The 25,663-nt window shown below is 38.1% G+C and overlaps 2 protein-coding genes across 4 annotated transcripts in view; one reads left to right on the top strand and one right to left on the bottom strand.

Annotated features, from left to right (window-relative positions):
- The window catches only part of Cdc123 (cell division cycle 123), a 52,059-nt gene extending 49,052 nt beyond the window's left edge, over window positions 1-3,007 (bottom strand). The window contains exon 1 of the mRNA XM_047521402.1: window positions 2,667-3,007. Coding sequence (XP_047377358.1) covers window positions 2,667-2,740 — 74 coding nt within the window. The 5' untranslated portion in view covers window positions 2,741-3,007. The remainder of the gene's footprint in view (window positions 1-2,666) is intronic.
- Nudt5 (nudix hydrolase 5) lies at window positions 2,870-24,591 on the top strand. Of its 3 annotated transcripts, none has more exons than XM_047521401.1 (10): window positions 2,870-3,019; window positions 10,308-10,413; window positions 11,829-11,896; window positions 16,049-16,098; window positions 17,759-17,866; window positions 19,184-19,279; window positions 19,942-20,043; window positions 21,473-21,481; window positions 21,613-21,666; window positions 24,001-24,591. In XM_047521401.1, exons 2-10 carry the CDS (start codon window positions 10,351-10,353, stop codon window positions 24,108-24,110), a joined length of 660 nt encoding a protein of 219 aa, XP_047377357.1. In that variant the 5' UTR covers window positions 2,870-3,019; window positions 10,308-10,350; the 3' UTR covers window positions 24,111-24,591. The 3 variants fall into 3 exon arrangements, with proteins under 3 accessions (XP_047377357.1, XP_047377355.1, XP_047377356.1); XM_047521399.1 differs by lacking the exon at window positions 2,870-3,019 and adding an exon at window positions 3,057-3,212 and having other exon boundaries at window positions 24,001-24,590; XM_047521400.1 differs by lacking the exon at window positions 2,870-3,019 and adding an exon at window positions 3,058-3,208 and having other exon boundaries at window positions 24,001-24,590.
- The last annotated feature ends 1,072 nt before the right edge of the window (window positions 24,592-25,663 follow it).

Below are 25,663 nucleotides of genomic sequence, written 5' to 3'. Positions count from 1 at the left end.
TTTTTCTCATTGTGAGAAAACTTGATTCAAGAATCCACATCCCTTGTTTTACAAGTTATACTAACTTTCAAGTCTGAAGTGCATCAGTATTCTTCCTCTAGGTTTCATCAATCCTTGATTTGACTAAAAACATGTTTTCTATTTGATTCAATTCTGAATCCTTTGCATATTCTTCCTATTCATCAGTTCACAACTCTTATTCATATGAACTAATATGGAGTTAGAGTCTGCAGAGTTGTCATGAACTACCCAGTTCCACAGTCACACTTTGAAGTTCATCCTAAATGACATTATCTTGCACCTATGTTATGTAAATCAACAGACTCAAAGTCTATGAGATGGAAAAGACAGAATGGGGGGCGGGGGGAATCACAGTAAAATATAAAAGCTATACCAAGTGCAGATGCTGCAAGTGCTACCAAATACAGAAGGAAAAGGAAATGTGCCTGAAAGAGTGAGCCATAAACAAGTCATTGCCAAGGAAGCTTTACTCAGAGCTCCTATGAAGAGTATCCAATGAGGCCTGATGGAAATAAAATAATTAAACAACAGGCAAGTTACTTCTAATGGAATTTTAGAGGTAGAAAAGGCCCTTTAAAAGATTAATATAATCTTTACATTTTAGGGGGAAAAAGCAGACTTAAAAGGAAAAGTAGCTGGAGGACCAAAGTTCACCTAGCTAATTATTGCTAAGTGTGAGTCAAAGTCCTAGAACTTCCCAAAAAAATGAACTTGCATAATCATCTCTGTATCATAATTAATAAACACAAAACAAAATGCTGAGTCAATAACCAGAATTAAGATCTTTCAGCATTAAAACTAACAATGGCCACCACACACCTCCACCAGATTGGCCTGGATTGTGTAGGGGTACCTTGCCATATGGGAGGTTTCAGTGATATTACTAGAACTAAATAAACTGAAGAAATGGTTTAAAAACAGAGCAAATAGTTTTAGGCAATATGCCTTAGTTGTGGACTGTTAGGTAATATCAGACCATTCCAGCTGTTGGTTTATTTCTCTTTCATTCTTGGCATCACATAAATGGTACACGTTTTAAGTGAACTAAAATTATTTTGCTTCAATAGGGCTTTTATTAAATAAAAAAATGCAATAAGCAATATTTTTGTGTTTATTATATGCTTGAAAGAGTGACAAGTATTTTAAATATTTTCTTCATTTAATGCTCATGATAATCCTATTATTTTCTCATTTTCCAAAGGAAGTTTAGGGAGATAAATAACTGGCTGAAGATGCTGACAGAACCAAAATTCAAAGCCAAGCAGATGGCTCTAACTTCAGAGCTCATTTCTTAATCATATGCTTATACAGCTTAAGACAAAGAAAAACTATGCTAGAGGCTACACAAGATAGGTACACAGAAAAAAAAAATGTTAATTTGTCAGGGGCTAGGACGGGGTGTAGTTCAGTGGTAGATTGCTTGCCCTGTATTCAATCCCCAGCACCATTTTGGAAATATGAGTCATCCACAGCTTCTGCGTTGGTGGCATAAATTTATGCATGTACTCAAGTAATAAATCATTGTTAAAAGAAAAAAAAAAGATGGAAAAGAACTGTTTTTCAATAATCTCTGTGTACTTCCAACACCTCAGGAGTCCAAAACACGACACAATGAAAACGAAGAGATGGTTAATGTCCAAATAAGTGACAATGTAGGCCTAAAAGAGAAGTGAGCAGTGAGGCGCCCTGGCACACTTCTGTAATCTTAGCAACTTAGGAGGCTGAGGCAGAAGAACTGCAACTTCAAGACCAGCCTCAGCAACTTCGCTAGGCCCTAGGCAACCAAGCAGATCCTGTTTCAAAATAAAAAATAATAAGGGCTGGGGATGTAGCTCAGTAAGAAAGTCCCCCTGGATTCAATCTCCAGTGCCAAAATAGAATAAAATAAAGAAGTGAGCAAAATACAGAAAATCCCATTCATGGGAACCCAAGCCTTAGATCTATCCCAAGAGTTATGACTGCTTCTGAACAGCTAGAGGTAGTCTCTTGGCTGCCTTGCCTACATTACCATGAATGAAGGGACAAAGGATGAAACAGCTAATCTTCTGCCTGTCCTGCAAACTGGGGTCAAGAGAATTATAAAACAAATACTATTCCACTTCTTTTCCGGATAGCCTGCTTCCTCTCACAGCACATCACCATCCCTAATGATATATACTAACTCTTTCAATATACACTGGAAAGCTGGAGCTTCACAACTGACTTGGAGGTGGGGTCTGTATAAATTGCTCTCATTCTTCGGTGGCGGAAAGCAATGGGAGCCGGGCGGGACGGTCAGTGGCAAAGCCCAGACTGTCCAGTTCTCTAGATCGCCTGGCGCCTCTGGCAATTCTAAAAGTAGTGCTGGTGAACTCCTAGGCCTCCACTAGGTTAATCCAGTGAGGGTCGCCCGCCTCCGACCCTCACTGAACCAGGACTTCCCCTCCTACCTCCCCCAGCACACTCCTAGATTGCAACAGGAACCCCGGCAAAGGCTGAGCTTCGTTAATCTCCTTGCTTCACATACTACTAAGAAGTCGACTCCTCGACATCGTCGTTCCTTTCCGGTCGTTATAAGGCCTGCACTCCTTTCGGCGGAGATCGGATTTGCCCCAACGCCGCATCTCGCTTTTGCCAGCAGCCCGGGCTAAGCTCTCCCATCTTACCTCTTGATGGTAAGGCTTCGGAAGAGCGGGTACCACGCGGAGAACTGACAGTGCAGCACATGCTCCTTCTTCATCCTCCAGCTACCGGCGTCCCTACTTTTCCCTCACCTGCCAGCACTCTCCCGGAACCCTAGGTTGCACTTCCGGAAGTGCCCCCTGAGGTATTTCGGTTCAAGACTCTTCCGGTCTGTACAGGCAACAGGAGAAAAGGAGGCGCAAGTCAGTCGTGGGAGTACTCTTAACACCGGCACACACAAAAAGCGTTTGACTCCGGAAAGAGGAATTTTACAAGTATAAGAAAGAAATTAAGTTTATGGCTTCGCGTTCACCCTAGACGCATTGCGACCCGGAAGGTAATCATCTAAAGCTAAGTCAGCGGCGGAATTTCTACGGGTGCCGGGAGGAGAACGCATGCACATCCTCTTAGCACCGCGAGAGGCGCCGGTGTCTGAAGCCGTGCCACCGGTATCTGCTGAGACGGCTGCTTTAGGCTCGTCCTTTTTTCTTTCGTTCCTGTTCCCTTCTTCACCCCACACCTTGGAGTAGGTAAATGGGTGCGGGACAATCACCGGACGAGGTCTCTTTGGGAGTGCAGAGGAAGGGCGGGAGCACACATGATTTGGGACAGTGCAGCAGCCGCGCGCGTGTCTCCCAGTCTGCGGCTGGGCTAGAGTCCCGGCGCGGAAGGAAAAACCAGAGACTGGGATGGAAAACCAGGACTACAGGAGGAAGCAGGGAACCCCACTGTTAAAATGTTTGAGTATATTGACTGAGGCATCTGCAAAGAAGGGGAATGAAGAGGAACCCTCTCTTCATTCGTGGGTGTGGATTTTGAGAGACAGGGAGGAATCCCTCCTGTACCTTCATAGGGTGGAGTGGGAGGTGGTGTTCGGTTTGGGAGGTAAAAGGGGAGCGGGTTAGTTTGAAAAAGAGTAAAGAGGAACGTTTTCTGCTTTGAGCATCAAGTTTATTTGGTCCAACCCCGCAAAGTTGTTAGCCTGGAAAACACACAACCAGATTTTTCAGTCTCTCAAATGATGGGATCCTAAAATTGGAAGAATTCTCGTTGTACTTGTAATATCTTTTTTTTTTTTCTCGTTGCTACTCCCCTTTCCACTTGTTACCCCACAAAGTTGAGTTTTGTTTCCAAGAGAGAGGAATTACTAGCTGCTGAGAAACACCTTTATAAACCTAGTGGTAGCCTGGCACGGTGGCGCTTGCCTGTAATTCCAGTGGCTTGGGAAAACTGAGGCAGGAGGATCACAAATTCAAGACCAGCCTCAGCAACTTAGGTCCTGAGCAACCTAGCGAGACCCTGCCTCAAATAAAAAATAAAATAATTAAATAAAATTGAAAAGGGCCGGGAATGTGGCTCATTAGTGGCAAATTGCCCCTGGGTTCAATACCCTGTACTTAAAAAAAAAAAAAAAAAAAAAAAAAAAAAAACCCTAGTGGTTTTTATAGGTGCTTGTCCCAGGCACCTATATCTAAAGATGTGCAGTATAAATGCACACTCTTAGGGCGATCTAAGCAGTTTTAAATTAGAGGTAACCCCACCCGCTGCAGGCCTCTTTAGGAAGGTATTCATTAGAAATAATAAACAGGATCCACTGTGTATTTGAAGTTAGAAACTTCGCCCCGGGGAAGATAAATTGTTTTTCTCAAAAATGTAAAAATGTTACTGGCTAAGTGGTTAACTAACCACTTTAAAGGATACAATTTCAAAGCAGAGGTAAATAGGTTATAATGTTGCACTGTGTATCAATGGAGTGGGGGCTGTAGTGGGAAGAAACTATATTCCTTATTCTCCATCTCCTAATACTGGAGAATGGTACCAGAGCTAAGAGACTTAACAGCAGATGTGAGAGGGCACTCATACTTTTTTACTTTTTTAATTTTTTTGCCTAGGGAAAAAAAAAAAGTTGCAGCTGAAAGAAATGTTAGAACTGACTGAAATGCATTTAGTAAGGTATTTTCTGTATAAGATAGGAATTAACAAATGTGTGGGAGAAAACAGATTCTGAGAACATAGTCCTTTTGGAAGGAGTAATTCCTAAACAGGTCAAGAAACTTTTGAACTTTAGTACAGCATTGCAGTTTTTTTTTTTTTTTTTTTTTACAGGCACAGCTAAATTTAAAAGCTATTAAATATAGATACTGCAGGAAATTATTTTGATATAAATGTCTTTTATTCAGGTTATATACTTTAGAAGTACTTTCAGTTGGTTTTAACCTGTTCCACATTTAACCAGCATCAACTAAATTAACAGGAGATGCTCAAGTTTGAAGTGAATACAGCTGAATTAGCTTTCACCCTTTTATAAACTACCAGATTTTTCTTGGTTTAGCCGTGAAGTGTTTATATTCATATTTCTTCACTGAAACCTTTACAACAGTGGGAATAGTTGCTTTTTCTCATGCATACTAACAAATATTAGTAGTCAAGTGATTCTGCAGTGGGGGAGGTTATGGCACAAATCCAGAGTAAAGATTGTGACAGTTGGGGCTGGGGAGATAGCTCAGTTGCTAGAGTGCTTGCCTTGCAAGCACAAGGCCCTGAGTTTGATCCCCAGTACCGCAAAAAAAAAAAAAAAAAAAAAAAGATTGTGACAGCACATGTACTTCTTTGAATCCATAATATAACTAAGTCTTCTAGATTAATATTTTCAACTCTTGGAAGTTTTCTTTCATATGGATATTCATATGGATACCAGTTTCCAAACATGAACTCCCTAATATCTTAGTTTCCCTTAAAATCATCTCCTGGAAGTAGCTTGGATTTACCTCTTCCCTAGAACCTGTTTTAGGGCAAATAACAAACTTTCTACAAGAAAGTAAATGCTTTTTTCTGTTGTCACTGCCACCAACCTACTTCAAACATATATTAATTTCTTGCCTAATCTATTACAAGAGGTTCTTTGCTTGGGTCATTACTATAACCAGTTAACCCTTCCCAGGAGTTCAGTCAGTTCACTCTTGTTTAACCAGAATCAAGTGATAAATTACTAATTACTATAATCTCAATAAATTTTAGTTCCTTCCCACACCTGCTAAATGAAAGAAAACAAAACCTCACAAAAACTTGAAGTAGATTCTATCATTAACAAATTATCTGAGGTTGATTATCAGCAGCAAAAAGGTCACTTAATCCATTTGATGATATGGTAACCAAAATTTTACCATAAATGGTACAAAAGAAGGATTAACAAATATTTTCTTTTTAAAAAGTCAAGTTTTAAAGTTTTATGATTGTAACCAAAATTATTGAATACAGTTATACTAATTATCCAGTTCTTTTGTACCTAACTAAATCGAGTGGCTTTTTTGTGTAATTAAGAATTCTGAGGCTTGGCTTTAAGAACATAATCATAAAGTTATTTCTGCAAAATCATCTGATGTTCTCACTTAATTTCTTTCAAAGAGCTTTGTTGATTTCTCCCCTCTGTTATTTTAACTGTTCTAGCTCCTTGACCCATCTTTGTCTATCAGAGACTTTCCTTATGATCTAAAGGCCTACATCTTTTTTTTTTTTCTTTCTTTCTTTTTTTAATGAAGCATCTTGCTATGCTGCTCAGTCTGTTCTCAAACTCGTGGGGCTCAAACCATGCTCCTGCTTCAGCCTCCGGCATAGTTGGTACTACAGGCATGTGCCAGCATACCTGGTAACTCCTACATTTTTTATTTGGTTTAGTATTGATGATGTTTATGATACTCAACTTATCAGGTAGAGACTGGCCAACATGTAATTCCTTGTTATGATTTTTGCTTCACTTTGCAGCCTTAACAAATTTCAGGGTTTTGGGTATGGTAACAATTGAATAATGAGCCTGAACACAAATTCCACAGCCTGGTTTTTGAGTTCTCAGTTAAACCTCTTGAATCTTAACTCCCACAGTCTCTTATCTGTCTGTTGTTACTAGTACTGATATATATATATATATAAATATATATATTTATATTTATATATATATATATATATATATATATATATCCAAGTTTGTGAGAAATCTATCATTTATCTTCCTTCCCTTGAGTGGAAGGTTGTACTTGCTGCCTAAACACCTAAAACTAGCTTGTATAGCAACAGAAATTGTGGTGTGCCCATCAGGGTAGAGTTTTGTTTTTTTTTTTTGTTTTTTTTTTTTTTTTTTTTTTTTTGCGGTGCTGGGGATTATGGGTAGAGTACTTTGTTTTCTTTCTTGCTTTGGTACTATTTTTGAGGTTCTTTTATGGTCTTTTTGAAACATTTTAGGAGTCTGGTAATGAAGAATACTACATACTTTTGAAGTTGCTTATCACCTATTTTTTGTTACTTACACTATGGATGGATTGCTTCAGAATAGTTCTTCTTGTAACCAGTTGCCCTAAGGAGGCCTAGCCTGTTTGCCACTTGTTTAGTTTTAATTTTTTGGCAATTTAGGGCTGTAGCTCTCCCCTCCCACCAGTCTCTAATATTTTGGCTTACATGTTTTTTAATACAATCCATTTGAAGCAACTGGTATATCTTGGAGTGCTGACTGAGGATCAATCTTTAGACTATTTGTAATTGAGTTCCACTAACTTGTTTAAATGAGGACTAGTGGATGAGGAACTATCCTTCAGAATTTCACTATTTCACCCCTTGGGCAGTCAACTGTGCCTTTGAAAATTGGAGGGAAGCTGTATAGGCAGCTGCAGAAGGGGGCTTGGCAGACAGCTTAAATGCCTTCAGGTTTTATGAACTCCAAAGGGACTAGTTGTCCCTTTGCCCCTAAAGATACTCACATGGGGGCAGCATGGGAGAGGGGGCTCTACTTTTCTGTGTTATATGCTGTGGCATTTGGGGGCTTCTGGGAATCCAGGGTAGGTGCTTTTCATAGGTGAGATTAGATGTATATGGTTCTTCAGTATTTTCTTTTTTCTTTTTAAACGAGGGATTGAACACAGGGGTGCTTAACCACTGAACCACATCCCCAACCCCTTCTTTAGTTTTTTTTAATTTTGAGACAGCATCTTGCCAAGTTGCTTAAGGCCTCAGCCTCCCTAGCTGCTGAAATTAAAGGCGTGCCCCACCGCACCCAGCTCTTCAGTATTTTCTGTTGGTGCTTATGGTTTTGAAGACTGGTTCCCTGCTTTTAGAAGTTTGGGTATGTACTAAGAAGTTATTTGGTGTTAGAGTGTCACTTTTAAAAAGGACATAGAGGCTGGGGATGTAAACCAGTGGTAGAGTGCTTTCCCAGCATGCATGTGGCCCTTGGTTCAATCCCCTGCACTGCAAAAAAAAATACATAAATAAAAAGGAGGTAGAAACTTGATATAATCCAAGAATTTTGTACCATTCTAGACAGTTTGTGTAGTCATTGGGGAAAGAGCTGCTTTGTTACTTAGAAGTTATTTTCTAAGTTATTTCTAAGAGTTCTAAAATTTGAAGCTTTCCTTACACATTGACAAGTTTCCTTCTCTGATGTGTATGTTATTAATAGAAGGTAATAAGCATCTAGAAGATAAAAATCTACAAAGTTCTGAGTGTAGTGCATGCAGGTAGAGACAGGTTGATTTTCTGCCTTTGGTTAGTTTTTATCTGGGTCAGCATGCTTCTTTGGTTGCAACCATTTCTCTCAACCAATACCAGTTAAACATTTACCTAATAAATCACCATCTGGGACATTTTCAAAGGAATATCTGCCTATTCTCTTACTAGGCCACTAGGTTTCAATGTGCTAAATGACTGTCTCTAAATATATAAAGATCTGCAGCTTGCTTTCTTATTACTTGAAAGTCCCTGATCATTCCGTATAGATTACTTCCTCCCCTATCCTCCACATATCTTCCCTACTCTTTTTAAACTTCTTTACCTTTTCCCATAATACTTCAAGTCACCTGGCAAATGTATATTGGTCCTCACCTTTTCTCCTCCCCACCAGAAGGTAAGATCCATGAGGATAGAATCTGTCTCTGTATGGGCCACTGCTGCATTCCAAGCACCTAATCTCATCTTTAATGGATCTGCCTCAAGGTGCTTTAGTCAGGTCCCGTAAGATAGTCAGACATTTGATTTATAAAGGCATTTTATGAATATAAATACAATTTGGGTTTTGTTGATTGTATTTTAGGATAGGGAAACTTGCTGATACAGGTAAAAATTAAAGATTTGATTATCACTCTAGACTCGTGAAGAAACTTTTCCCTTAAGACAGATGATAATCAAATTGATGTTTGATGGTCTATGCAATTGGTCCTCTGTATCTGTGGGTTCTGCATCCGTAGATTCAACAAACCATGGATCAAAAATATTGGGGGAGGAGGGTAGTTCTTTCTGTATTGAACATGTAGACTTCTTTCTTGTCATTAAACAATATAATCTAGCAACTGTTTATGTAGAATTTACATTGCGCTAGGTATAAGTAATTTAGAGATGATTTTAAATATATGGGAAGATGTGTGTAAGTTATATGCAAATATCATGCTATTTTTTCTAGGAGACCTGAGTCTCAGCAGATTTCAGTATCCAAAGGGGAGTCTTGGGTCCAGTATCCCCTGCCCCAGGGATAACTATTTTCTCTGAAGCTAAAAGTTATTAGGTAGAGTTGGTTGGAGAACTATAAAACTTCAGAGTTAGCCATTAAGAGATGCAGATAAATAAGGTAACAAGGAAGTGGAAAAGAAGAATGACAATAAGAAGTCAGAATCATTTCAGAAATGATCAATAGCTAAATAACAGTTCTTAAAGAAAGAAAAAATGCAGAGTAGGAAATTATCAACAAAGTGATTCAAGAAAGATTCCCTGTAAAGAAGCACAGTATGACATTTCTGTATTGGAAGAACCCATTTGAGTGCTTCTTACAATAATATCAGTGGGAAGACTCTTGGTCATAAGCTTCCCAAGAAAGAAAACAGGTCACATGGAAAAAGGTTGAGGAATCAGAATAGCTTCAGACTTCTCTACAGCAAGAAAAATAAGCAGTGCCTCCAGATGATTCATCAGCTGAAAGGGTAGGGAAAAAAGACTCTCAGATGGGCAAAGTCCAAAAATGAAGGAGGAAACTAAGAAAGAGGAAGCAGTATATAATAATGGGTCGGGGACCTGGCACTAGTTGACTGTACAACCATGACTTTGATACCTATTGAAACTTTAATGTTAATGGTACACAATAATGTGAGTGTATGTAATGCCACTGAACTGTAAACTTAAAATTGTTAAAAGGATAAATCCATTTACCCCAACTTGTTAAAAAGGAGAGAAGGTAAGAATTGCCAGCACAAGAAACTGTTAATAAGTTAGCTGTAAAAAGTTAATAAGTGAGTGACAGAGCTGGCGTGAGTGTAGAGAGTGGGATGTGATCTTCCCATTGTTTTCCTTTGAAAAGAGTGTTAGATTTGCAATCAGAAAACCTGATTAAGAATGTGTCCTCTCCATTCACAGTAAGGTTTGTTGAATGTGAACTGCTTCTAACTGGAATGGCTTTAAGTTCTTGCCTGGGTCTTTCCTAGGGTTTCAATATTTGCTTTAACATCTGAGGTAGGCCCACCAGGTATCCACGTAGGAGAAGCAGCTTTAATGGTAGATAATTTGCCATTTGAATCGGTTGATTAGTAACCTGCAGATGGATGGTTGTTTAATTCAGAAAACTTTTAGCCTAAACAAATCTCATTATCTTACAGCGTGACTTCTCACTGAGGACTATAACAACTAGCTAGGTTGAAAATGGAGAACCAAGAACCAACAGATTCTTCTCGGAATACCAAACAGACTATAATTTCAGAGGAGGTATAATTCATTTTTCACTTTCCTTTTCCCTTCCTGCATAAGTCTAAATTTAAGAGACATTTTTTATGCTGTTGTTGCAGGTGGAGAGTTTTAAACATTCTCCTACTCCCATTTTAGGGCTTAGGCTTTTTTTTTTTTTAAAGAGGGAAAAAGAAGTTTTATTGCTTTGCTAGCAAATGAGAAACACAGGTTAGTTCTTTCCCAGAGTCTGTGATTCTGCCCATCGTGGGGAATAGGGTTTTTAAAGAGTTGATTCAAAGGCTACATTCCAGGTGTTCTCTGTCCAGAGTTGTAATTCACTTGTTAATTTGGGAGATAGTCATTTCTTAAATCTTCTGGTTCAAGTACTTTTTGCTCTTGTGTGACAGCAATAATTTAGCCCTCTTAGTTATATGTATCAATGAAATGAGACTGTAAGTGGATTTTGACTATTAATAGGACATTCATAATTCTTATTAAAATAATCTATTTCCCTGAATAGAAAAGCAAAACTATGTGGGGTTTTTAACACTTTGGCACTTCATATTATCATATCTTAGCTGTTTGTGATCCCAACATATATGTTTAAGAACCTAAATTGTTCATTGTAGTCTAAATCCCACTGACTTGTAGAACTAATGTCTGTCTTATGTGTTATTCAATTTGGTTTTTAAAGAGTCTTTTCTTGCAGAAACCATTGCAGTGGATAAATTTTAAATCCTTCATGGAATTCTGATCTCGACACATTTACATGTTGTCTGTGAACAGATCTGCTGATAATTCTTAGGTTTCTGCTGGCAAGAAGTGAAAGATAGGATAGTAAGAAAAACGCTACTGCTTTAAGTATACGGTAAAACTTTCAGTTCAGTGTAGTGCCGTAGGAAAGTTAGTCCTTGTAACCAAAATTCAAACATCCAGCTTGAACAGTCCTAGGGACTTGTCTTAGATTGGATGGACAGTCCACATGTCCAGGTAGGAAACCTAGTCTTTGCATGGTTTCCCCACAGTTAGCTTTCCTGTATAATCATTGATGGGAAAATACATTGATAAGTTTTTTTACCCACGCAACACACCTATGTAGCTAGCACCCAGATTGGAGGGTAGAACTTTAGGAACATCCCAGAAGACCCTGCACCCCTGGTGTTCCCTTCTCATTGCCCCCACCTCCTCCATCCCAGAAGTTTCAATTTATTTACTTGTTGGTGCTGAGAACTGAACCACATGCTGTGTACGCGCTCCGTCTGAGCTATGCTCCCATTCCCTGTTCATTTAGTATGTCACTTATTTTCACTTCTTAGTAATACCTCACTAACTACAAAGATAAATAGAGCTACCCTTTAGGGAAAAAAAAAAAAAAAAAAACAACTTTGGTTTAAAAAAAAAAAAAAAAAACTTTGTTAGAAAGTTTCCCAACTTACTATCTAATCTCCTTTTAGTTAATTTCAGAAGGAAAATGGGTCAAGCTTGAAAAAACAACTTACATGGATCCTACTGGTAAAACTAGGTAAAATTTTTCTTCTCTTATAAACTGATCAATATTTGGGTTCTCTGGATCTCTATTGAATGTTTAACGTAACTTTTTATGTTTTCCTCATTATAAACTTTATTAAATAAAGAATCTAATGAAGATGTTTTTCCATTGTTAGAATGTTTGGATCATTGATAATCTGAATAAAATTAGATTGTAAATTTGTTAAAATAACTAATCAGGAATTTATTTTAACACCATTCTCTCCAGTAGACTAGTGTGGAACTAAACTTTTGGGCCAAACCTAATTTAAGTTGCCAAGACAGAATAATTAACAATACATGTTACTTGTAAAACCAATACTTTAATCTCTAAATTAGAAGAATTTAAAGAGAAAACAAAAACATGGCTGGTTTTGAGGTAATACTTAGATGTTTACACCTTTTTCATTAGAAATGTAAATTGGAAGAAAAACCCACACATAACACATATTTTCACTGTTTTGTCAATAGCCACAAATACATTGTACCTTTTGACATGACAGTCCCACTTCTGAGAATGTGCTAAGGAAATTGTTTCTTGTTTAGAATCAGATTTATGCGTGAAAAATTTTCATTAAAACTTAAAACATTTCTGAGTATGGTGGCACTTACCTGTAATCCCAGCTACTTGGGAGACTGAGGCAGGAGGATCCTGAGTTAGAGACCAGCCTCAGCAACTTAGCAAGTCCCTGTCTCAAAATTTAAAAAATGAAAAAGGACTGGGGATGCAGCTCAGTGCTAGAGCATCCCTGGGTTCAAGTCCCCTTACTATTTAAAAAAAAAAAAAAAAAAAAAAGCGGGGGGGGAGAAAGAAATAGGGCTGGGGAGAGGTAACTCAGTGATACATATAGCACTTGCCTAGCATGCACAAGGCCCTGGGTTGAAGCTGTAGCACTGCAAATACTTGTGTGTGTGTGTGTGTGTGATGTATATTTGAAGAAAACTTAGTAAAATGGGAAAAGTTCATATAAAACAAAGTAGAAAATGGTATGTGTGCTTTTTTAACTCTGCCAAATAATGTGTGAGAGAAGGATAGGAGAACTATCAAAAAAAAAAGAAAAGAAAAAGGCAGCTATGTAATTCTTTTTCTTCTGTTTACCATACTTTCTATTTAGGAATCATTTCTGATAGTATTATAAACTATCAGAAAAGGCCTGGGAATAAAATTCAGTGTAGAACATTTGCCCACCATGTGTAAGGAAGCCCTAGGTTCCATTCCCAGCACAACAAAAGATAAAATTTAAAACTATAATGTGTTAAAATAGATTATTTACCTAGTGACATATACTGAGTAAGCCAGAAAATATGAAAATTAAATCACATGATTTATCCAGATTACATGATTAAAATTCATTACTATAAAAACTCCATTTGTTAAGTGTTCAGATAAAATGCATGGTTTCTCTGTGGGTAGACACATCTGTCATCAAGGTGAAGAAAATACATGGACTTGCCAATAATTTGAAAAACTTTTGATTAGATCTACTAAATAAGCAAAAAACAAACAAACAAAAAACCAGTGTTAATAAGACCTAGTGTTGGAGAGCTATAGGAAACATTAAGATATTTATACAGCACTGTTGAGTCGAAACCCAAAAGTAAGAAAGCTAACACAATATGATCCACCATCATCCTGGAAGACTGTAACTTACTTAAAATATTAAGTGGGTTTGATATTTTAAAAGGTAAGGGATAGGGTCAAACCCAATATAGAAATGTGGCAAGGCTTTAGGGAAAACAGTGTATTCAAATTGTATTCAAATGTATTTATATTTGTGAAAATATATACAGACATTGGAACACAATATATAGTGATATGGTGTGGTTCTCTTTTTCTTGTAAAATTAAGTTTATAACACAAAATACAACCCTTAACACTAATGCCTCTAAGAATATGTGTTGGTTCTTGCCCTCTATCTCTTCACCTTGCTAGTCATCTTCCCTTCTAGCACTTATTAATTGGGAATGTACACCAGAATCATTTGGGGATTTTCTTCAGAATACTCATGTCTAGGTCTCACAGAGTGTATTTCAGTAATTTGGGAGTGGACTGTACCCTCTACCAACCTAATTGTACATGTTCATTTCCATTCTTTCTCATATAAGTCTTCTTGCTGGCCTCTCATGAGGTCTTATGTAAAGTATTAATATTTTTGTACTGGAATGTCAAGCTTTGAAGATTGAATCTCTGTACTTTCTAGTGGGCCATATTCTATAAATTTTTAAGAATCTGTTCTTTATTACCTGGTATAAAAGCATGTGTATAAAGGATAAAATAGCAGCTAGACAATCCTTTTGTCCACTCTCTCATTCACAGAAGAAAGGATATGAAATTAATTATAGAGTTGTAAAAACATACTGGTAGTAAGTCCCTACATTGACATTCAAGATAGTGCTGGAGGCATCCTTTGTTACCATCCAACCTCTTTCCATTAGTGGGAGAGAAGAAAGCAAAGCCGGCTTCCTGGAAACAAGAGACTGAAGCATGATTTAAATGAAAACAGAATTCTAAAGCTAGAAGAGATTTTTGAGATAGTGTACATCTTCCCAGGTTTTAGAAATGGGAAAACATTTTCCAGGAGATCATAGCTTTGTTTTAAGCTGGTAGGCAAGAGATTAAAGCTCTCTCACTCCCATTGAAAAGTGATCCCTCAGAAGTCCCTTTCAAATTGCTAGACCTCTTATGGGAGCATTGTTGTTCTAGTATTTCTTATACATTTATATCTTATTGCTGGTACTTGATGGCTCATTACTGCTTATTGACTTCATCTTAACCACTATAATGACGCTACTCTTTTTGTTTCCCTTATTCCTAGTGTATTTGGGATGGGACCTTCAGTGCTTTTTCCAGCACTATCTTCTTCAGTCTTTAGGACTAACCTTAAGAGGCAGCAGAGGGAGCTATGCCAAAAGGTGTTTTTATCTCTTGCAATCTGTATTATCTTACTTGTCAGAAATTGCTTGTTGGTTGGCTTCTTACTACTAACAGGAATGTCGGGCTGCTGTGAGTTGTCATAGTAGTCTGTATTTTCATAGGTTTATTTTTACACACATTTGCCCTTTAGAATTTGGGTATGATGCTGAAATATGTACAGTTTTTTGTTTGTTTTTAAACCAGACTAAATATTGAAAAACTCTTTATAGAAATGTGGCAAGGTTCAAACCTTGGGAACCACCAGATAAAAAGTATGAGCAAGAGTACATTTATACCCCTTACTACTGGACTGCAGATGTTGACTCCTTTCTTACCCAAATCCCCAGAGCCACCCAGATATCTTACTTCCTTTTAGAAGAGATCCTAAAATTGTATGCTTCTCCACTCCCATTTTTTACCATTTTTTTTTCTACTTAAGGGATGAAGACTAAAGGGAGACATTTCCTGTTATGTTCCTTCCCCTTTGAACAGCATGATTTTTCCAGTAACTACATTTTCAGTATAACTCTGCCCAACGTTCCTATGAGGAAGTGGATTAGCAGAGATGTTACCAAAATCTGAAGTAACACAGCCAGGAACAGACCGCTAGCAAGGAGTAAAACCATACATAAAAGGGAGCAGGAATGTGCTGTTCCTTATCTTTTTCCTGTGGGGTCCATTTTCCCCCTTTAGATAAGATTCCACAGATGCAAAGTAGAGCACATGTCTAAATTTCATAATTCCTCAATAAATGGGAAGGTTCTACTTTCTTAAACTGTAATTTAGGTCATAAATTTAAGAATCTACCTAAATAGTGTCAGTAGTTCACACTGTGCATGGTCTCACTCTTGGGGACAAGGCTGGAATCTTACTTTGTGTCACTGCTTAACAAACAGCCTTCACAGCTGCACTCACCAGCTGCGCTGCTCACCTGCAGATTGATGATCCAAACTGAAGTGTTCTGAGAAAGTGGCAAAGCAAGTGCCTTGCAGGCTTTCTGTTTAGATGGTGTTCAGAGGGTTAGGTATAGGGTGTCAGCGGTTTTCTTTGGTAATTTCAGAAACTCTAAGTTGGCTTTTTAAATACAGATCTTTATAGTCTTGGTCTTCTTGGGCAGTATCATTAGTACATTTGCATGCATTGCATTTATGGAGTAGTGGTTATACACAGAAAACCTAAGAACATTCTCCTCTTTAGCACTAATAATTTTTTTCATCTTCTCTGCCTGAACAGAACTTGGGAAACAGTGAAACGTACAACCAGGAAGGGACAGTCTGCTGATGGTATGACTCTTATAACTCTCTTTATAAAGAAAGCACAGATAATTGCAGGAGAGTATTTAGTGTAACCAAAGATCTCAGAGAAGAGTTACATTCAGTTATGTTCTTTTATCTGTAAATCTCCTGTTAGTTTTTTCAGTCCTGTGTAACTAAGTAAAGTTTTTTTATTGTGGCATTGGGGATTTAACCCAGGGCTCTCTACCCCCTGAGCTACATCCTCAGCCCCACCCCCCACCCCCCAACCCCCACCCCGCCCAGGGTCTCACTGAGTTGCCAGGGCTGGTGCCAGCTTAAATCAAGCTTTCTTGTTTTTTTGTTTGTTTGTTTGTTTGTTTTTCAGGAGGGGGTGGTTTGTTTTTTTAATACTGAGGATTGAACCCAAGGTGCTTAACCACTGAGCCACATCCCACCTCTTTTTTATATTTTATTTAGAGACAGGGTTGCTAAGTTGCTGAGGCTGGCTTTGAACCTCCTGCCTTAGTCTTCCGGGCCACTGGGATTACAGGCATGTACCACCGTACCTGGCTAAGCTCTCTTATAAAGAACTTCTGGTTCTTGTTTTGAGGGGATGTACATTATTTATAGCCAAAAATAAATCTTGAAGCCACATACTGTGTCTTTATTTGTTAAGTCTTCTGGAATCCTTAGTGTTCAAAGGATCCTGGTGAGAGCCTTCAACTTGGTAAAATGATTTGGCACACCTTCTTGCCCATTGACCCTTGTTTTAAAAGGTGATGGAAACTGGGGAAAGACTGTTCTTTCAGGTCAGCTTTCTTTTCCTTGCATAAATGGTTTGACTGCAGAGACCCCAGAAACAATCCTGAAAATCACCTCTGGCATGAGGGAAAGTAGGTCTTTCTTGTTTTTCCTTTTTATTTTTCTGATTTCTGTTTTTACTAGAAGCAGAGTAGCTTTGCTGCCTCTCTTGTTCTCACCTGATGCAAAAGCATTTAAAAGGAGCCCCATCCCCCTCCCAGGTGGTTTGCATTTTCCAGAACCCAAGCGCTTTTTGTTTTTGTTTTTATTTTTGTTTTGTTTTGATTAAGGCCAAGTAATTTGGGAGGAAAGATCTTTTACCCTAAAACTGAAATAACCAGTCTAGTTAACGTACACTAGAAGCAGTGCAATTTACTTGATTTATTGTTTAACAGAATTGTGGGAGCACAGAGATCACTAACTTACCAGGGGTCCAGCTGCTGCAGTGAGAGAGGTCCACGTAGACTGGAGCTTTATGTCCTTGACCCTGTGTGAAATGCTTAGTTTCAGTTTGGTTTTATTTGTTAAGAAATCGAGGTTGGGCATGATGGCATACACCTGTAATCCCAGGGAGGAGGATCAGGTTTTCGAAGCCAGCCTGGGAACACAGTTAACATAGGAAGGTCCTCTCTCGAAAAAAAAAAAAAAAAGGTGACCATTAAAATGAGCTTTTTATTTAAAAAATCAAACACAGAAACATGATTATTTTTTAATTACAGTTTTAAGTGAGAATAGCTTACAATGTCAACTGCCAAAACTAAAGATTAAGTTAATTTCTTTGCTTCATGGGAAATTCAGAACAGATTCTGGATGCAGAAGTCTGGAGGTTTAGTTGGGTTGCTCTGAACAAACTGCTGGCCTGGCTGACCTTTCTTAGGGGTTCACTGGTTTCTTGTCCTGGTCACAGGCGTAGCGGTCATCCCAGTGCTCCAGAGAACTCTTCATTATGAGTGTATTGTTCTGGTTAAGCAGTTCCGACCGCCCATGGGTGGCTACTGCCTGGAGTTCCCAGCAGGTGAGTAGCTAAGCATCCTGTTGCTTCTCAGGGACTGTGGAGCCAGGGCAATGCCTGAGAATTGCAGTGCTTAAATCTTTTTCACATCTTTTCACCTGTCCATGGTTTCAAGTAAAACAAAACATTTCTGGTAGGAGGCTCCACCAGGCCACCAGCCACACTCCAGGGATACTCTGAGTCCAAGAAGGCAATATGAGGCTGGGTGCCCACCTTTCCACACCATCCCACCCACTTCTCTGCAACATTTCTCTCCAGTCTCTCTTTGAGGAATTGCTATTCCTTAATTTGTCAACTTTTTTCATTTTCTGTCACTAGCAATCTGCCCCTGGTAAGAAGTTTAGTTATAAGCAGGTCAGACTCAACTCCAAAAATCATGAATGGACAGAACACCTTGATCTGCCATCTATAAACAAGAGAAGAAAATTGTCTTAATTTCAGTATTTTTTTAGTTACATGGTAATTAAGCTATCCAGAATTTAGTGCATTATATTAATATATGACTTTATTGGATTATCCCTATCTGAAGAGATGAATTCTCATTTGCTTGTCATTAATGGTATGAGGGTTGTGTTTTGGAGTATACTTAGTGATGGAGCACATGCTGAGCATGCATAAGGCCCTAGGCTCAATCTCCATCACCACCCAAAAAAAAAAAAAAAAAAGAAGAAAAAGTCCAGCTCATGGTAACATACAGTTGACAACTATATTATTTCTCATTTACTTGCCATTTTACTAAAGAAATTAATAAGATTCAAAGTAGCTGAATAGCCTACACTTCATTTGTTCTTTACATTGTTTTATTCCATTCAAGAAATAGACTCTGAGTTGCTACTCTCCTCTCACTTGGCCTCTCTTTATTTGTTCCTCACAATGACCATAATAGTCATTTGAAGCCCACCAGCCTTCAGTTTACTCCTTTCTGGCATTTCATTATAAGACCTCAGTATTTTTCTGTGGGACAGAAAGGCAAGATCGGTAAAACTGCTTTTTGTGCTGTGTCACATAGCAGGCTCCCAAATTTAGCCATTTGGCCACCATCAAGTCACTTTTCCTTAGAAACACTGTGCTGTACATAAAGACTGTTGATGTGATCATGAAAAAATTCCAGATCTAAATAACAGGAATGCAGAACCTACATAATCTGCCTAGGGTTTCTTCCTTAACTCTTTTAAGTTCCAAACCCCAGCCAGTTTTATCTTTAAAAACCACTTTACACATTCCTCTGACTCAACTAACATAGCTGAGCTATGCTAGAATGAAAAGGTGCAAAGAAACTGAATTCCCCTATCCTATCTTATAAGTGGTCTGGACTTCCAGGTCTCATAGATGACAACGAAAGTCCAGAAGCTGCTGCTCTTCGGGAGCTGGAGGAAGAAACTGGTTATAAAGGTGACGTTGCTGAATGTTCTCCAGGTTCGTACTGCATGCCAGGTGTGCACTTAGGCAGTGTCTTGACGATCAGTAGATTCCTCTGTATACAGGGATCAGCTGTTTGGATGTTCTTTATGGTCAGAATTCAGGTGAGAATAGGTTATGATCAGTCTCCTCAGGAGAGCAAGTAAAAACAAGAAGGACCTGAACTTGAAGGAGAATCATGAAAGTAGATGCCTTTCAGAATTTTCCCCATTCTAAACTTTAGTACTTTCTCACCTCATCCATATTACACATCCTTCACTAGAAGCATCTTTTTTCTGGTAACTAGCCAGTGCCACCTAACGCCTCAGACTTACCAAACCTGACTCATAACTCTGGGCGAAATGTGAGAACTATATGTGTGAGAAATATTACTAGGGCTGGGGAGATAGCTCAGTTGGTAGGGCGCTTGCCTTGCAAGCACAAGTCCTTGAGTTCGATTCCCAGTACCGCAAAAAAAAAAAAAAAAGAAATATTACTGTATATGCTCTGCAGTTCTATAGCATGTACTGACTGAATATCGAAGTGTAGTTTTGCTGTATCAATTCTGTAACTGAATCCTGAACCAATCCTCTTAAGACATTTAAGTAGTAAGACAAATGACAAAAAGGACTAAAGCATCTGACTAGTTTCTTAAGATGAGTTGTCACTACTCTCCATAGCTGTATGTATGGATCCTGGTTTGTCAAACTGTACCACACACATCGTGACAGTAACCATCAATGGAGATGATGCAGAAAATGTAAGACCTAAGCCAAAGCCAGGTAAGTCTGTGTTGGCTACACTGAAGGTGGTTGAACACCATTAAAGATTCTTTTAACTTGTTAAAATTCTTTAAAAGAATCATAATTCAAGTCTTCCATTCAAAGCATCATAGTCTTTTTAGAGGTACTTTAGTATTCTTGTCTGTTTTCCTAATTTGGATAGTTTTCTTTAACGTTCTGATTGATCTTTATGACTTCTTTATATAAAATGTTAAATTACATATTTCCATATTTTTATATGAAGTTTATTTATATGAAGTTTATTCCCACTTAATAAAATGAGCTACAGGCCTAATTATAAAGTGAGAAACTTCAACATCACCTTGATTTCTGTATTCCCGTATATTGTAAGAACAACATAAATATTGTTAGGGGCTGATGCTTATCAAGTGTTCCTTATTGATTTCTATATTTAGGAAATGTGTTAGGATATTCTTTGCTCTAAAATATTTATCAAGTTTGGATTCAAGCTTTCGTGCCCCCGTCAATCCCATGTCCTCTCTTCCACCCTCTTAAAGGGAGTATTTATATGTATACCACTGTATGAGTGAGAATTTTTATAATTTCTTACCCTCTTTAGTTATTCTTGTTTCCGTGTTCAATTGCACCCAATTTTAAAAGCTTAATTTTTAAATTGCAAATATAACGTGCTATGGAAAACAGTTTGGCAGTTCCTCAAAAAGTTAAATATAGAATTACTGTATGATCCAGCATTTCCATTCCTAAAAGAATTGAAAGCAGAGACTCACATACTTGGACATCCATGCTCACAGCAGCATCACTCACAATAGCCAAAAGTGAAACCACTTAAGTGTCCATCAGCAGATGAATGGATAAATAAAATGTGGACTCAGCACACAAGGGAATATTCAGCTGTCACAAAAAACTTGCTGTGGTATGCTACAACATGTATGTACCTTGGAAATATTGTGCTAGACAAAATAGGCCCAACACAAAAATACAAATATTATGATTCTACTTGTATAAAGTACCCAAAGTAGACAAATTAAGAGAGACAGAAAATAAGATTACAATAATTACCCATTGTTTAATGGGTTCCAAGTTTCTGTTTGGAGTGATAAAAGTTCTGATGATGGATACACACTCTGAATGTGATTTGATGCCACTGAACTATAACCTTAAAAATGGTCAAAATGGTAAATTTTATGTTTTTTAACCACAGTATACAGGTATTACATTGACATATGAACATTGTAGAATATGCTTTTAAATTTTGCTAATAAAAATGTGATTGGAGAGTAATAACTTTGTACTGTTGGAACTTGTTTTACCATGAGATAACTAAAGTTGGTAGACTCAGGTCTGTTAAATTCTTATAGCCATTTTGATATGTCTTGTATTATTAGAGTTTCCCAAGGTATTGCCACTGCAGGTCTTGCTAAAATATTCTCCTTCTGTTTATTTTCAGGGGACGGAGGTATGTTATTCAACTCCCAGTTGCTGACCACTTGTATAGTTTAGCATAGTGGTGACCCTACAGATATTTTGGGTTGTTTTGGTGGGCTCTTGGTCTTTAGCCCTGTTTTCACTTGCACTTTGTTTATTTAGAATTTGTGGAAGTAATTTCTTTACCAAAGAATGACCTGCTGAATAGACTTGATGGTAAGCAACCTTAAGATTATTATCCAATGTTCTCTATTTTCCTTGTCACCATCCCTAGAAAATGGGGCATTAAATGTAATTTCATTTCTTTATCTTCTTTATCTTCATGTCCAATACCTAGAAACCATTATGAAAACTGCAATTAATATATAGTAATTTTCCTTCCAGTTGGCATGGAACTTTAGAATATAAGCAAAATATTTTATATCAAGTGAAATCTTTTATTTAGTAGGGGGCTTTTTTCCCCTACAAAACTGTTAAGATCATATTGGCTAGCCAAAACTATTCTGTACTTTAAATCTTTATTCCATAGTAACGCAAAGGTTTAAGCAGATGTGGCTTAGCTTTTCCGCAACTGTACTAGTGTCTTGGATGGCTCTTTGTGCAGGATGTAAGTTAAAGGAGAATTTAATAATAATTCTTCAACAAATATTTGGAGTATCTACTATATACCATGATAAACTGATATAATGAACCAAACTAAGTAGCTGTGTGGCCCTTTTTAAATCACTGGTCATGTAGTTCCATTCTGTAACTCTTAACCAGTCCATCTCACAGGGATTTTGTAAAAATACTATTATGTAGAAAGATGTCCTTTTATATAACTGTGTTAGGCAACACCGTTAATGCAGACATGACAGGGGCTGTTCCCGGAGCACTCTGTGCCTTCTGGGTAGATTCCCACTCATTTATAAAGGAGAGCCTTTTCATAATTCGAATATTCCGATGGTTATATAAGTTCAGGAAATTGATACCTAATTTTTCTACCATTTTTAAGTAATTGTTTCACACATTAAGTAGAAGCATCATTTGCACAGAAACTTTTGAGAGTGTCTCTTCTTTCCATGGCTACCAGTGGCTTACAGTTTCACTTCAAAGCAGATCACTCTGAAACGTCTGTTACTGGTTTGAAAGGTAAAGTGGGTGTCTTTCAAAAGCTACTGTGAATTCAGACTTTCAGCCTCTGTCCCTACTTTACCTTTTTAATAAACTAGACCTAAAGTAAAAACCACCTCAAGATCTTAAAAGCATACTTAGAAGTAATCGTATTAAGAAGAGATACCATTAGACATACGTTCAGAGAAAGCTATGTCAGTCAATAATAGGCAATACAGCGGTGCGTCTTGGCTCACGCCTGTAATGCATAAGACAGGAGGAGTGCAAGTTCAGGACCAGCTGCAACAAATCTAAGCAGCTTAGTGAGACTCTAATCTCAAAATACAAAATAAAAAGGGCTGGGGATGTAACTCAGAGGTAAAGGACCACTGGGTTCAATCCTGTTAAAATAAATAAATAAAAAAGGCAATGTAGCTCCGAGTCCCACATTCCTGTCTTGGTTTGAAGTTCAGCGACTGTGATTAGTTATGGCTTCAAACAAGTCTTGGTCTCTAAACTTTTCCCTAAAACAGGAATAATAATAACCCCTACCTCTGAGGAGGCATGAGCAAAATTAAATGGGATAATGCTACATGCTATCTGTTTTTATTCTTTCTTCCTTTAGGAGAGTATTCTTTTTAAAAAATGTTCTTTCTCCCACCTAAATTACCTTTGTTTCTGGTCTTAGAAGAGAGGGAGAAATAGAGCAAGAGGAGGAGAAGGGGAGGGAGAGAGAGGATAAAAGAACCAGTTTGCCTAACCTTAGTAGGTTCAGGATACAGCAATCAAGTAATTTATTCAACAAGGAACATTTGAGAAGGTGTAAGGATGGTATTTAAGATCAGTTTGCCACAAATAATAGCGTTCAACACTTATCAAGCACCTGCCATGCATAAGTGAGTAGGACATGATCCCTGCCTTCGGGGATCAAGTTATCTTTGAGCTTGTTCCCAAAGAAGTGGCTAGGCAAACTTAACATTCAAAGTCTGACAACCTCCGTTGGAGTGAAAAAGAAGTTCTCATTAAGGCCTGCTATGTAGTTCTGAGAACACATTCTTACTCCAGGCCTAACATGCACATATTTTAGTCTGCAAAGGGGAATTGTGCACCCTCCAGTGATGGGAATGCCACCCGAATTCCTAGGCAAGATACTGCATAATCATCACCTTGACGTTTCAGAAGAGTAAACCCTCAGCTGTAAACCAAGCATAACCATTGGCTCTGTGAACTTACAACTTTGCTCTCTCAACACATAAAATCATTATCCTTGGTATTCTGTCTTGTGCTGGCAATGTGATCCTGCTTTTCTGTCCTTCATTCTGGAGTAGGAGCTTTGAAGATAGAAAATATTACTAGCATCTAGCCTATGAACTGGCATATGTTAGTTGTTCAGTAAATATTGGAAGTGTTATCCATTGTTAAGTGCATTTTCTAAGTTATATTCTTTGCTTCCTGCAGCTCTAGTAGCTGAAGAACATCTCACGGTGGATGCCAGAGTCTACTCATATGCTCTGGCACTGAAACATGCAAACACGAAGCCATTTGAAGTGCCCTTCCTGAAATTTTAAGGCCAAAGAGGACACTGGCCATATTTTTGTAAATGAGACCACCAGGCCTTCTTCACAAAGACTTTGTATTCAACTTAGTTTAATGTAGATTTGAAATTAGTTTTTTCATAAAATAAAAGCAGCACAAAATGCATGTGTTGGTATGGGACTGTAATTACAGGTAGGCTATAGTCTAGCTAATATTAACGGAAACAAATGCAGGTATGCTTACTCCAAGTTTTATTTCTTTAAACCCAACTACTTTTTTAACCTAGTCTAGAAGGTAGGGATAGGAAAGCAAACGTGAGTTCCAAATCGGGTCAACTCTTCCCACCCTCAACATCTAAAATAAAAATTCTGTTGCTGGGTATGTACATACCTGTTCTCCGCAGTAGTGTTTTTAGTTTTGAAGAAAGAGACCTACATAGGACTACTTTGGATTCTCCTAATTATATGAAATTCAACTGGTCAGTGCAGGATATAAAATCAGTAGAGGATAATATTTGTGATAAAAGAGCATATAGTGACTTTATAACCACCTAATTACTGAAGCTGAACCAGCTGTTAGGTAATGAAAAATGGTTGATTCTACTCACTATACCAAGGCCAAGAGACTAGTGAAAATCCAGGGACCTTCATTTAAGCATGTGCACTATAATTTGGATCTGATTTCCTATCCTTCTCTCAGAAAATAATTCTGAAAACAGATCCATAATAATAAGATATGGTTTGGGGCACTGACATGTCCAACCAGCAGTATAGGGGCTGGAGTTGTGGCTCAGTGGTAGAGCACTTGCCTAGCATGTGTGAGGCACTGGTTTCAATCCTCAGCACCACATGTAAATAAGTGAATAAAATAAAGGTCTATCAACAACTAAAAATATTAAAAAAAAAAAAAAAGAAAGAACCAGCAGTATAGGCAGCAAAATTAACTAATACTTGCAGCCCAAACTGGAGAGAAACATGGGGGTAACTGGCGTATGCCATGCCTAAAGTTCATCTTCTAAGAGTTCTACCACTGTTCCTGGGCCATTTTCTTAAGACTATTGAGTAAGCTTAGATTGTGTTGACTTTTAAGCTTCTTGCAGCTCCAGCATAATTGCCTTTTCAGTTTGGTCCCTTGCAGAAGTCAGGATGAGGCCAGACACAGTGGTGCACGCTTATAATCCCAGTGGTTTGGGAGGCTGAGAGAGGAGGATCATAAGTTTGAGGCCGAGAGAGGAGGATCATAAGTTTGAGGCCAGTCTCAACAATTTAGCAAGGCCCTAAGCAACTTGAGAGACCCTGTCTCCAGACAAAAAAAGGACAGGGGATGTAGCTTAGTGACAAAGCACTCCTGGGTTCAATCCCCAGTTTTTCTTAGGATGACTCTTAATGACCAACCCTAAGTCATGTTTCTAGCCTGGATATAGGGGTAAATAAAGATAGTCCCCTCAGAACCATAATAGAAGATATAAAGGTTCCAGATAAAAGTAGGTACAAAAATGCTGCAATGTAGTTCATTTATCTATGGGTTCATCCTCTGGCCCAGAGATAACTGTATGAATAGAAATATAAGCTCTTCGTGCATATTT

The sequence above is a fragment of the Sciurus carolinensis genome, chromosome 12 (assembly GCF_902686445.1).
Source record: "Sciurus carolinensis chromosome 12, mSciCar1.2, whole genome shotgun sequence".
Lineage (NCBI taxonomy): Eukaryota > Metazoa > Chordata > Mammalia > Rodentia > Sciuridae > Sciurus > Sciurus carolinensis.
The sequence above is the reverse complement of the archived record's forward strand: the minus strand, read 5'-3'. Positions and strand labels throughout refer to the sequence as shown.

What these genes read in the sequence shown, in the direction of transcription:
- Nudt5 (XM_047521401.1), top strand. Translation starts at nt 10,351, where the DNA reads ATGGAGAACCAAGAACCAACAGATTCTTCTCGGAATACCAAACAGACT. An exon ending in GATCCTACTGGTAAAACTAG is followed by an intron (nt 11,897 to 16,048) that starts GTAAAATTTTTC and finishes CTGCCTGAACAG; the next exon opens with AACTTGGGAAACAGTGAAAC. An exon ending in CTGCCTGGAGTTCCCAGCAG is followed by an intron (nt 17,867 to 19,183) that starts GTGAGTAGCTAA and finishes CTGGACTTCCAG; the next exon opens with GTCTCATAGATGACAACGAA.